The sequence below is a fragment of the Limulus polyphemus genome, unplaced genomic scaffold (assembly GCF_000517525.1).
Source record: "Limulus polyphemus unplaced genomic scaffold, Limulus_polyphemus-2.1.2 Scaffold918, whole genome shotgun sequence".
Classification (NCBI taxonomy): Eukaryota; Metazoa; Arthropoda; class Merostomata; order Xiphosura; family Limulidae; genus Limulus; species Limulus polyphemus.
Genome location: NW_013666528.1, coordinates 180,343 through 193,010, shown reverse-complemented (window position 1 = coordinate 193,010; position 12,668 = coordinate 180,343). Strand labels below are relative to the sequence as shown.

Sequence of the window (12,668 nt, the reverse complement as noted above, 5' to 3'; positions counted from 1 at the left end):
GTTCTCTGTCATTTTTTGAATTCACAAATGCACACTTGCATTGCCTACTAAGAAAGTTAGTACCGGTAGTCATCGGGCTAAAGTACACCAGGTGTGTGGGCATTGTAAACTTGTGGAGAAATTTGTTTTTTCTATGATGATTTGCTGATAAATATGCGTCCAAAAGAAGAGCAACGACTTGTTTCTATGCTATTCAGTATTCGTCTTTCATATTACTAGTGAAGATCTCAGGTTGCTGGAAGAGGGTAAGTTGTGGTTCAATGATGACAGCGTATGTGGAAGAATGAAAGAAGTGATAAAACATTTTCTGACCTTCCAACTGACATGGTGTGTCTGTTGCCTACCAGACACATGTGTGATAAGCTAAACAAAGAAATGCTTAGAAATCTTAATGGATAAGAAATTCGTTTGCTGGCTACAGATACGGTGGATTGTTCTGAGTATCTTCGTTGAAAAGTCTCTAAAAAGCTTTCTAGCTACAGTGACTGTCACAGCTGGCTTAGAAAAAGATATATTAATAAAGATTGGCTGCAAGGCTCAGGAGAAACATTGATAGGACTCTTGGGCTCGTAAATGAAGCAATAGGTACTGTGTGTTCTGTTAAGTATAACATAGATCAAGACAGTGTCGTTGATAGCATAAATAGAAAGTTTAGCGGTGATCATGAACATGAATAGGAGAAAGTAATCAATAATTTCTAAGTGTTGAATAATGCTTTTGATATCTGACGCCAGTTTCCAATTGCGAGCGCGTATACTAACACCATAAACAAGTCTCAAGAATTAACTCTGTACAATGTTGTTACAGACATTGACAACACAATATTTACCTGTGTCCAAAACTATGAGGCAATGTCTAAAAATTAATTTGTTTTCATATTGTTTGTTTGCTTCTAATTGTTTGTGTTTTTGGGTTGCATTACAGTGAACTGTGCCATTTTGTTTGTAATTTATCAACTAGAAGAGGGTTGAAAGGTTTTGTGTGCCTCTTACCTGTTTTCTGTCATTATTTAAGAAATGTCTAGGTAGATGGTTAATTGTGAGTTCTATTTGATGTACAGTTTGAGGTAAATTGAAGTTTTTCACAAAATGATATGATATCTAAACTAGAAACAGCTTGGCTGTAAAAAAAAAAGTGCGGCTAAGTAAAAAGATTATTTGTTATACAAACAGCGACTAAAATAATTGATATCAGAATGCGGCCAAGGCAATCAATATTATTGGCTACATAGTTTAAAAGTGCTATAATTGGTTTAAAATTATTTTGTTATCATCTTTGTCAATTTCATTAACGATAGCACCAGTTCGAGTTACTTGTGCTATTGTTAATAAAATTGACAAACATGATTTTTAGAGCCCCAGTGGCACAGCGGCATGTCTGCAGACTTACAACACTAAAACCGGGTTTCGATATCCGTGGTGGGCAGAGCACAGACAGCCCATTGTGTAGCTTTGTGTGTAAACTACAAATAAACAACCAACGTTTATTTTTAGCAAGCAATTTTAAACAATGTATCCAATAATATTGATTGCCTTGGCTACATTCTGACATCAATCAATAGTCCCCTTTTGTATAACAAATAACTTTTCTCTTTGACGCACCTTTTTTCTCAGCCAAGCTCTTTTTGGTTTAGATAACTTATAGATGTAAGCTTCAACATGAGATAATGTTGGTTGATGCAGCTCATAAATGTATGCTCCAACATAAGGTAGTGTTGGTTTATGTAGCTTATAATTGTATGCCCCAACATGAGGTAGCGTTGGTTTATATAGCTCATAACTGTAAGCTCTAACATGAGATAGTGTTGGTTTATATACCTTATTGTTGGAAGCTCCAACATGAGATAATGTTGATTTATGTAGCTTATAATTGTATGCTCCATCATGAGGTAATGCTGGTTTATATAGATTAAAGATGTAAACTTCAACATGAGATAGTGTTGGCTTATGTAGCTTATAGATGTAACCTCGAACGTGATATAGTTGGTTTATATAGCTCATAGTTTTGAACTTCAACATGAGATAATGTTTGTTTATAGAGCTTATAGTTGTAAGCTTTAACATGAAACGGTGTTGGTTGATATAGCTTATAGTTTTAAGCTCCAACATAGACTGTTTTGAGTACATAACTTTGTTGTTTCGTAATCGTAAGTGGTGCGACATTAATATATTCAACAGCCATTTTCATTTAATTAGAGTTCTCGAACTAAGTATGAGGTTGGGGTATAAGGTTAGACTGAAATTGGTGTATAAATAAAATATTTCACTAGCTTGTAACATTGGTTTAATCTATGAATTGCTCTTGAATTCTCAATTACAAAAATCATCTCTCTGCCAGTGCAGTTTTCAATCTTATGTCGTGTCCCTGTCACAAATTTGTCACGAAACAGTCGCGGAACGATGGGCGTGGAAAGTTGGGAGCTTCTATGATGTCATTCACCCAATCATAACACGAGAATCTGCTGTTGAAACTTGTAGTCAACTTCATTATGAGTCAATGTTGATGATCGCGATGGAAGAAGAGTCTTCTTGCTTTAATATAAAATTAACACCCTAACACAAAGAAAGAACAGTCTTCGTGCCTTTAGTGTAAAAGTAACACTAAAACAAAGAAAGAACAGTCTTCGTGCCTTTAGTGTAAAATTAACACACTAATATATAGCAAGAGCATACCTTCTGCCTTTAGTATAAAACTAACGCACTAAAACAGAGGAAGAGCATTTTTTTTGCCTTTAGTATGATACTAACACTAAATAAAAAAGAGCGGTCTTCTAGTCTTTAGTATAAAACTAACACACTGAAACAAAGGAACAGCGGTCTTCTTGCCTTTAGTATAAAACTAACACACTAACATAACCGGTCTGTTCATGAGCAGGTAAGACACCGCTCGTAACCCGTCTTACATCTAAGATTTACAGAAGCATCAGCATCGCACTTAATTAGCTCACATCTGAGACCTCGTATGAAGTTCGCTTTGCCTATTTATGTAACAAAATTAATGTTAAAATGTTATCCTTTAATAACCATTTGTGCTTCTTGGTTTTCAGACAAAACTCAGTACCTTGAAAAAGTTGAGTAAGCCTAAGCGTTGGTAATAACTTGTTTTATTCTGTAGTTTAAGGTCTTTGAAGTTTTTACGACTTCTCTACTACAGATTTCTCTACGTCGTATATAAACTTATACTATTATAAATATAGTCTTAAGGAAGTATCAGTATCAGCTTTAAGCTTGTAAATTTATTAAACGATATGGGTGAGTCAGATGCATCTGGCGACAGTAGGTTAACGTCAGGTTGTATCAATATATGAATTATAAAACTTTCAGCAGGCGTACACTTAACGTTCTAAGTATCACACACACACATATCTTATCAATTTATTATAGGTTATTGTAAAACTTAGATGAGGCCCGGTATGGCCAGGTTGTTAGGGCGCTCGACTCGCAATCTGAGGGTCGCAGGTTCGAATCCCCGTTATACCAAACATGCTCGCCCTTTCAGCCGTGGGGCGTTATAATGTGACCTTCAATCCCACTATTCGTTGGTAAAAGAATAGCCTAAGAGTTGGCGGTGGGTAGTGATGACTAGCTGCCTTCCCTTACACTGCTAAATTAGGAACGGCTTGCGCAGATAGCCCTCGTGTAGCTTTGCGCGAAATTAAAAACAAAAACTTACATGTGATCAAACCTTCAATGAAAACAGAAAGATATTTGTATTGATAGATTTAGGGTTAGATATAGATAAGTATATATAGAATCAAATGCGTAATTATACACATAACTTGGCACATAGACAGAGATATAAGCACAGAGCGACAGACTGACTGATCCTAGAAGCAGAGGTAATTTTTATTTTTGTGTTAATACAAAAAATGTGTTTGCCGTGAAAAGAGCATTAATATTATTTTTATATGTACTATGAGAAACATTTTTGTGGTTAATACATTGTGGAAGTTAATACATTTTATATAACCTGCTTTTTAGTGGAAAGCAATTTTAACTATTCGTTTCCATTGGAATATTGTAAGATAAATAGTGTTAAAAACACTTGACATTTCGAAGCTTCATGTAAGGATTATCAAGTAGATATGGCACACATAGTGTGGTCGAAATTCTATTTCACACCGCAAAAATTCGGGTTTCGATATTCATGGTGGACACAGCAAACAAACAATAAAAAACATCTTCTCGGAAAGAAAACCCCAAGGGACCGAATACAGAATGAAGTTTTTTTTACAAGTTTGACACCAAATAAAAAGTTGTTAAAACAAGAAAAACCTTCAATTACGCTATTATACATACCCTTTATACTCATACATACATTATATCCTGTAAGTAATGTTACATAGTTACGTATATTTAAAATGTATGATGTTTTAAAATTATTAAAATAACAATTTATTTTGTCCTTATCCCCAATGTCCAACCGATAATTATAAAATGTTGGATGGATAATTTTAAATACTTCTGTTGAAACAACCAAACTTCTAAACTATTTACCTAAAACATTATAGGACTTAATACTCGCAATATATATATAAGCTACCAATTTTTTGTTATTGTTTAAAGCTTTCAGTGCTGTCTGAAAGTAAATGTTAAGAGAAACATTCATGCCATTGCAAATCTTGACAACAAAAAAGCCACCACTGAACATTATATGAACGTGTACGGCAGAATTAGCGAAACACCTTATTGGATCACGATTTTATAGATTTGTGACAACGTTCTTAAGAAGAAACTTAAGGAATCAGTTTTGATTCGATTCAAACGCCATTCCATTAACAGATATAATGCCTGACCCCTATAATACTATTATTATTTCATGTAAGATTTATTTTTATCATCTGCGACTCTAACGCGTTCAACAATACTTTCACTACGTTTCACCGTACACAGTTTGTATTTTTGTTAACAAACATAACAATAAGAAATGTTCATTGTGGTAAAAGAAATAATATTTTGATATAAGTAAGAGTATTTTTTTTTTCCTCTTTCCGATTTGTAAAAAAAATTCTTACGTGATAGAAAAAAAAATATTTTCGAAATCTGCGTAGCTGAATTATGGAAAATCCGTTATTAAAACCAAAACAACTCATATGAAGTTTAAATTCGCAGGCCTGTGTAATCATAATAATAGATAGTAGTATCGTTAAATATTCAGACAAAGCGTGAAAGGCTGTATATGTTAACATAAAATTGAGCATTTGGGAGTACTTCGTTTATTGTTTGGTTTATTTCCCCACTCTTTACTTATTTCTGAAAGTCATCACAAATAATATTTTTTTCCGTTCAAATGAGAATCTATGTTCGAAGCAGAGGGAGCTTTAGGTGAACTATCAAAGGAGTGGTGGGTATATTGATGATTTTCTCATTAAGGTAAAAGCTTTTTGGTGTTCTCTTCTTTTGTCTTTCTATTTTAATTCCCACATATTGCAAGCTTAATGAACACCTCAAAAACAGGTTTGATAAATACATAAAAACTTGACTCACACATATCCAGACGAAGTATCTATCAAGATTCACAATAAAAGGTTTTATGACAACAGATATATTCGATATTGCATAAAGTTGGTGTTTTTTTAAAATGTTGAGTTATGGCAGTTATCTATATCCATGTTTTGTAGCACTAGCTACTTGTCTTTCTTTCTCTCTCTCATTTTCTCTATCTATCTATCTACCAATCTATTTATCTAGCTGTTTTTCTGTCTGTATCTTTGCGTCATTGCAATGCAAAAAATACAATCTCATACAATGAAATTATGAGATTTTCAACGTAGTAACCTGACCAAAAGAACAGTATGTCTATCCATGTTTCATAGCACTATCTAACTAACTCGTTAACGTTCTCTGTCTATTTACTTCTCTCTTCGTTTGCGTCATTGTCGTCATGACAATACTATATGAAGAAATCATGAGGTTCCTAAGAACACATAACCGTTACCAGAAGAACAACAACCTGCTTATTTGATACTACTTCGTAAATTGATTTGTTTATGTTTAACCTTAAAGTATCAGTGGATTTTTATTTTCTAAAGAAATATTAGAGTAACTAAATATTAACAAAGCTCATATTACTTCTTGTCATTAGGAAAGAACCATTTTATTTCAATGTTAATTAAACACGAATGTTCAAATTAAAACTGGCACTGATGTGTTTGTTTAAACAGTAAAGATTCTGGAATAGCTACCAAGTGTAGTATATCTTTGTGTCAGGACTATAATTAGCTTTAGTGTTTTTGTTCTGTAAGAATTATGTTGATGTTGGAGTCTAATAATAAATCTTCGTTGAACGAACACGTTTTTTTCTTCTCATCTTTTATTGAAATAAATCAAAGTGAATTATAGTGAACATATTTATTTACTATAAAAAAGATTCTCTCTGTCACTAACATTTTTTATAAACTCAATTATTCATCCTTTATCTGAGATCTCTCCTATAATGATTGTTACTTTTTCTTCTAGGAATTTAGGAAAATAAATCTGTCTCTCTTTTTATAGAATATTTTATCATTAAACTGTATTGGTTCTAAGCTTATGTTGATCAAATTAATGACGACCAAGTCTTGCTGGTTGAGAAGATGCTAAAAAACGGCAGTAATTATGTATATTGTCAGGAACAACTTTCTTTATGATATTTCACGTGGATAAATTAAAGATTACACAAACCGAGTTATGAGCTTTACGTGTAAAGCTCAGAATACATATATTGCCTCACTCTGTTGGGAAAATCGCATCTACACAAAACATTGTGCCATCCTAAAGTCTGCAGTTAACTGTGAGCTGTGAGTGTTTACAGAGTAACAAACTTAAGTGTGGATTTGTGTTTTGGCAGAGTATAAAAAAAAATGCGTTTATGTGTCAGCAGAATGACAAACTCAACCATGACTTGTGCATTGGCAGAGTAACAAACTTAAACATGAGTTTATGTGTTGGAAAAACAAAAAACTTATCTATATGTTTATGTATTGGCGGAGTAAGAAACGTAACTATGAGTTTATGTATTGGAAGGACAAATAACTTATCTATGTGTTCGTGTATTGACAAAATAACAAACATAAATGTGGGTTTATGGGTTAGTAGAATAACAAACTTGTCTATGAGTTTGCTGTTGACAAAGTAATAAACTTAACTACGACTTGGAATTTTGGCAGAGTAGCAAATTTAACTATGTGCTTGTGAATTAGCAGAATAACTTGGAATTTTGGCATAATAAAAATTAAATTTGCTACTCTGCCAAAATTCCAAGTTATTCTGCTAATACACAAGCACATAGTTAAATTTGCCTGATAATACACAAGCACAATAACAAATTTAACTATGTGTTAGAGTATTATCAGAATAACAAATTTAACTATATGCTTGTGTATTATCAGAATGACAAGTTTAACTATGTGTTTGTGTATTACTAGAATAACATGTTTAGCTATGGGTTTGTGTGTGGTGAGCATAATAAACTTATCTGTGACTTTTTGTGTTGTGAGCGTAACAAACTCAACTGTGAGAATATGTGTATTGGTAGAGTGTCAAACTTAACTATGAATTGTATGTTGACAGAGTAACAAACAACTGTGCTGTTGTGTGTTAGAAGAATATCGAACGTTACTATGGTTTTGTGTTTTGGTAGTGTGAAATGAAAGAAACCTAACTATAACGATCACCTTTTCAAATATCGGTATTTGACTCTTAAAACTTCAACAATGCTTGCTTTATTTCAATAGTGAAAATGTGATGACGTTAACAATTACGTTTTTGGGAAACAAAAAGAGAATATTTTTCGCTAGGTTTCGAAATTCCCAGCTTTAAAAATTCGCATGTGGTGTTCTTTGTTGTATTAGTAATTTGAACATAAAACGTTAAAAAATTGCATCACTTTGTTCACCTTCTTAAAGCACAACTGCGTATAAGAACATTTGTATCATTGTTAACACAAATGTAGAAAACGCCGTTGCATACGTAACTGTTACTTTAGAACCAAGAAACGTTCCTAAAAGTTTTCTTTCTCAATTTGTGCCCCATTACACTTAAAGCATTTCTTTCTATATTTTTTTTTTAATTTTATGCTTTGAATGTGACTTAATTAATTTCTTTGAACTGTAAGGCGTCTACAAGACACCACCTTTGGGATTTTTACAACTAGTGACGTGGGCACATGTGTATCACTGGTAACGTGAGTAACAAGCCCAAATACGTTGTCTAAAACTCTAGAATAATGAAACATTTCTTGAAGTCTTTTTACTCATCCTGTACCCATTACTATTTCAGGCTTTTTTTTCCCTTATTTTGTTTGCTTTCACCTGCAACTGTGAATGCAAAACTTATTATATCGCTCGAAAAAGTCACACAAGTTTAGTCTTAAAGTTTTGAATATATACATGTTATTACAAATAACAAAGTTTTCATGAGAAGTAGATGTTTAGCATAACATCTACGAGACCGTTAAAAGTTGCAGTGATAGAAGTAATTGTAAAGCTGTGAATAACAACAACGTATGCAATGCTTTAACCAAACGAGCCTCTAAAAAATTCGTTTTTTCTTGCAGTTTTAAGATTTTTTTTTATTATAATTTTTGAAACAAACTCCATGATTTCTTGTTGCCGCGAAACTTAATAACTGTTTCAGCCAAACTCCCTTAATCGAAACCGGACTTTGATGTTGTAAATGATTCCTGCATTTTGAAAAACGACTGTTATATACCTGATGTATTATTAATATTTTGACTGACTCATTTTCGTTAAGTTTGATAACTTACTTTCGCTTTCTAAAGATGTAAAAAAAAAGAAAAGTTATTATAATATTTTTCTACACTACTTAAACATTTAATCTGTTAATGCAGTCGTTATTCACCATATTTTTAAAGTAACTATTTTGAACAAAAATTGTTAAAGGCTCGAAATTTTCAAAACTAAGATGCGAACAAAAAATACGTCATACTTCTCTCTCGGCAGAGTAAGCTAAACAACAAAAATCATCTTACCATGAATCTATTATCTATACTTACTTCATTCTGCTAATGATCATAGGTTGAATTATTGTTTATATAATGTTTTACGGATAAAGATCAAATTTGTAGCAGCAAGAACAAAAGGTCAAAATCTAGTGTAATCTTTAACATTTTGTATCAGCAAGGACAAAAGGTCAAAATCTAGTGTAATCTTTAACATTTTGTATCAGCAAGGACAAAAGGTCAAAACAAAATATTAAAGATTACACTAGACCTTTTGTCCTTGCTGATACAAAATGTTAAAGATTACACTAGATATTGACCTTTTGTTCTTGCTGATATCAAAATCTAGTGTAATCTTTAACATTTTGTATCAGCAAGGACAAAAGGTCAAAAATCTAGTGTAATCTTTAACATTTTGTATCAGCAAGAACAAAAGGTCAAAAATCTAGTGTAATCTTTAACATTTTGTATCAGCAAGGTCAAAAATCTAGTGGAATCTTTAACATTTTGTATCAGCAAGGACAAAAGGTCAAAATCTAGTGTAATCTTTAATATTTTGTATCAGCAAGGACAATAGATCAAAAATCTAGTGTAATCGTTAACATTTTGTATCAGCAAGGTCAAAAGGTCAAAAATCTAGTGTAATCTTTAACATTTTGTATCAGCAAGGACAATAGATCAAAAATCTAGTGTAATCGTTAACATTTTGTATCAGCAAGGTCAAAAGGTCAAAAATACTAGTGTAATCTTTAACATTTTGTATCAGCAAGGACAAAAGGTCAAATATCTAGTGTAATCTTTAACATTTTATATCAGCAAGAACAAAAAGTCAAAATCTAGTGTAATTTTTCACATTTTATATCAGCAAGGGTAAAAGGTAAAAAATCTAGTGGAATCTTTAACATTTTGTATCAGCAAGGACAAAAGGTCAAAAGCTAGTGTAATCTTTAACATTTTGTATCAGCAAGGACAAAAAGTCAAAAATCTAGTGTAATCTTTAACATTTTGTATCAGCAAGGACAATGGATCAAAAATCTAGTGTAATCGTTAACATTTTGTATCAGCAAGGACAATGGATCAAAAATCTAGTGTAATCGTTAACATTTTGTACCAACAAGGTCAAAAAGTCAATATAAATTAACATTTTGAGCTTTTGAAATAAATTTTGACCACAGGCCAATGTATGTAATTTTTAAGTATGTAAGAAATTTAAAAACAAATGAGCTAACAACCTCACTGAATATAAAGAATCTGAATAATTAAATAAACTAAGGTTTTGATTGCTTTTCTTTATCTTTAGTCATGATACTTATCATAATTACTAATCTTTAAGCTGCTAGTGTCACCTCATTTTTTTATTTATTTCTAAGATTCTAAATTTAATTATGTAGTATCTGTTTACGATAGGTGTAGTATTTGTTTAGGATATGTTGTAGTAACTGTTTATTATAGCTGTAGTATCTGTTCATGATAGGTGCACTATCTGTTAATTATATGGCGTAGCATCTTTTTCTGATAGGCGTAGTATCTGTTTAGGATTGGCGTATCATTATGATAGTGTAGTATCTGTTTATGATGAGTGTAGTGCTATGATAGGTATGGTATAATATTTGTTTATGATATGGTTTAGTATTTGCATATATTCTTAAAGGTTAGTATCTGACCTGCCACTATAATTCTATTTAATGTATTTTTCCTATTTCACTTTCTTCCAGGTTCTTCATGGTGTTCATGTGTTTGATGCTGAGTGTGTTCTCAACTATTAGCGACTTTGAAAAAGTTGCCAGTGAAATACTCTTTAGAATGGTAAGTATGATGTATTTATTTCTGTTATTTATATATCGTTATCAGCTTATCCATATTTTCTCCAAATGATCCTAAGGAATTAAAGTATTTTTGAAATTCTACTAATTAATTATTTTACAAGTTTAGAGTCTTTTCTTTTTCTTTGTTCTGAAGAAAATAATAACAAAGAAATAACATTATCCTTAATTATTGTCAGGTTTTCTTTTCTAATGGGTGCTGTATGTTTTGTATTACTTGCTTTATTATTTACTTCAGTTGATATTTTAAAAAATCTTCAAATAAACAAACTATATCGTTTAATTCGCTTATTAAGTCTTTTAAAAATTGTAAGTTTTTTCTTCGTTAGCTAAGCTGTTAACGAGATTATTATCACCTATAGGTTTTGTAGTGACTGTATAATTACGTGCTTCATTACTATCGCTCATATATTTGACTAATTTAAATTAAAATATACACAGATAAATATTGTTATAAATTAGTCTAAGGACGAATAAAAATATTATCCGAAGGTACTTTGCAATTGCGAAATTAGTCTTTGTATGGTAAATAATAATATTATTAGTAATTGTATGTTCTCTATCATATTAAAAAATACCTCCCCCGTGAGGCTTGATTCTTTTATGACATTCTTTATTCAACAATTATGTTCGACATCATAGGAAATCACCATATTAATTAAATTTGTTTGGGTGCAATTTCAAAAAGTAATTCATAAAAATCAAATATTAGAAGTCCAATGGCAGCTTTGGTGGTCATGCTAGTCATGAATAATTAGTTCTGGGACAACGTTTATTAATATACATAGTAGAATGTTTTGTTTTTTACATTTATTTTAATTGTTGAAAATTCTAAAGTTTAATGTATGATTTCATTGCAGTCATTCATTTTAATAGAATTTGATTTGAATTGCAATCCTAGTTGCAAGCTATCGCTCCCCACAACGGCCTATACTTTTGTTGTTTTGCATGCCAAGCTATATTACATGCATTTAGAAACTATGGATTGCCCTAAAGCCAGCGAGGATACCATATTGCCATATATCGGCGAAAGTCATGCTAATTTAGTATTAGGCCTATTATATTTTTAACACTACATCTTTATCTAGTCCCTTAGGGACGTTCAAGAATTAGAAGATGTATAATAATAGTATTTCAACCATACTATGTTCGTCATATCCATTGCCGACGACGCATTGCGCTCATTACAGAGCTCATCAGGTCATTTTAGACAAAACAAACACAGTAATGGTTGGATGAGCTCTGTATTGACCGAAATGCATAATCGGCAATGGATATGGTGAACATAAAATGGTTGAAATACTATTATCATACACTATTCAACTTCTTGAAAATTCCTAAGGGACTGTGTAAAGAATGTAGTGTTAAAAAATTAATACATTTAATACTAATGTCTTATGTCAAATATAATTAATTATAATACACTGAATAAATTGAACTAACTTGGTTTCATGACAGATTTGAAAACTTCTTTGGGCATCAGCGTTATATAAATGGAGAAATTAGTTTAAAAGGCAAATATGTAGTTTACTTACTGATTCGTTGGTAATATACCTGAATGAAACGCCGCAGATACTTAACTTAAAGCAAAACACTCTTTCCTGAATGTTTATTGCTCTCATTATTGTGATGAGAATAAGTAATGAATTAGAGTAAGAATAGTTTCATGTGCTTCCAAAAAATAACATCACCGGTCAGGTTACGGCTTTGTGTAGGGTGGTGTGGTGTGTGTATCTGGCGCAGTGCGTAATGGTGGCCTGGCGTTTAGCCATTAATTAATTATTTTATTAATAAAATATAAGCATGAATACGTGCTGTGACTGAATATGGAGTCAGGTCTACATGATACCTCATAGAAACTGGTTTTGATAATTTTGTTTATTCTTTGTTCCAAGCTAGTTTCCA

At 31.8% G+C, this 12,668-nt stretch overlaps 1 protein-coding gene across 1 annotated transcript in view; it reads left to right on the top strand.

Moving 5' to 3' along the window:
* LOC111086204 (potassium voltage-gated channel subfamily KQT member 5-like) overlaps positions 1 to 10,815 on the top strand; it is a 100,077-nt gene extending 89,262 nt beyond the window's left edge. Inside the window, exon 2 of the mRNA XM_022388089.1 lies at positions 10,656 to 10,815. Within this exon, the coding sequence (XP_022243797.1) occupies positions 10,656 to 10,815 (160 nt within the window). The remainder of the gene's footprint in view (positions 1 to 10,655) is intronic.
* The last annotated feature ends 1,853 nt before the right edge of the window (positions 10,816 to 12,668 follow it).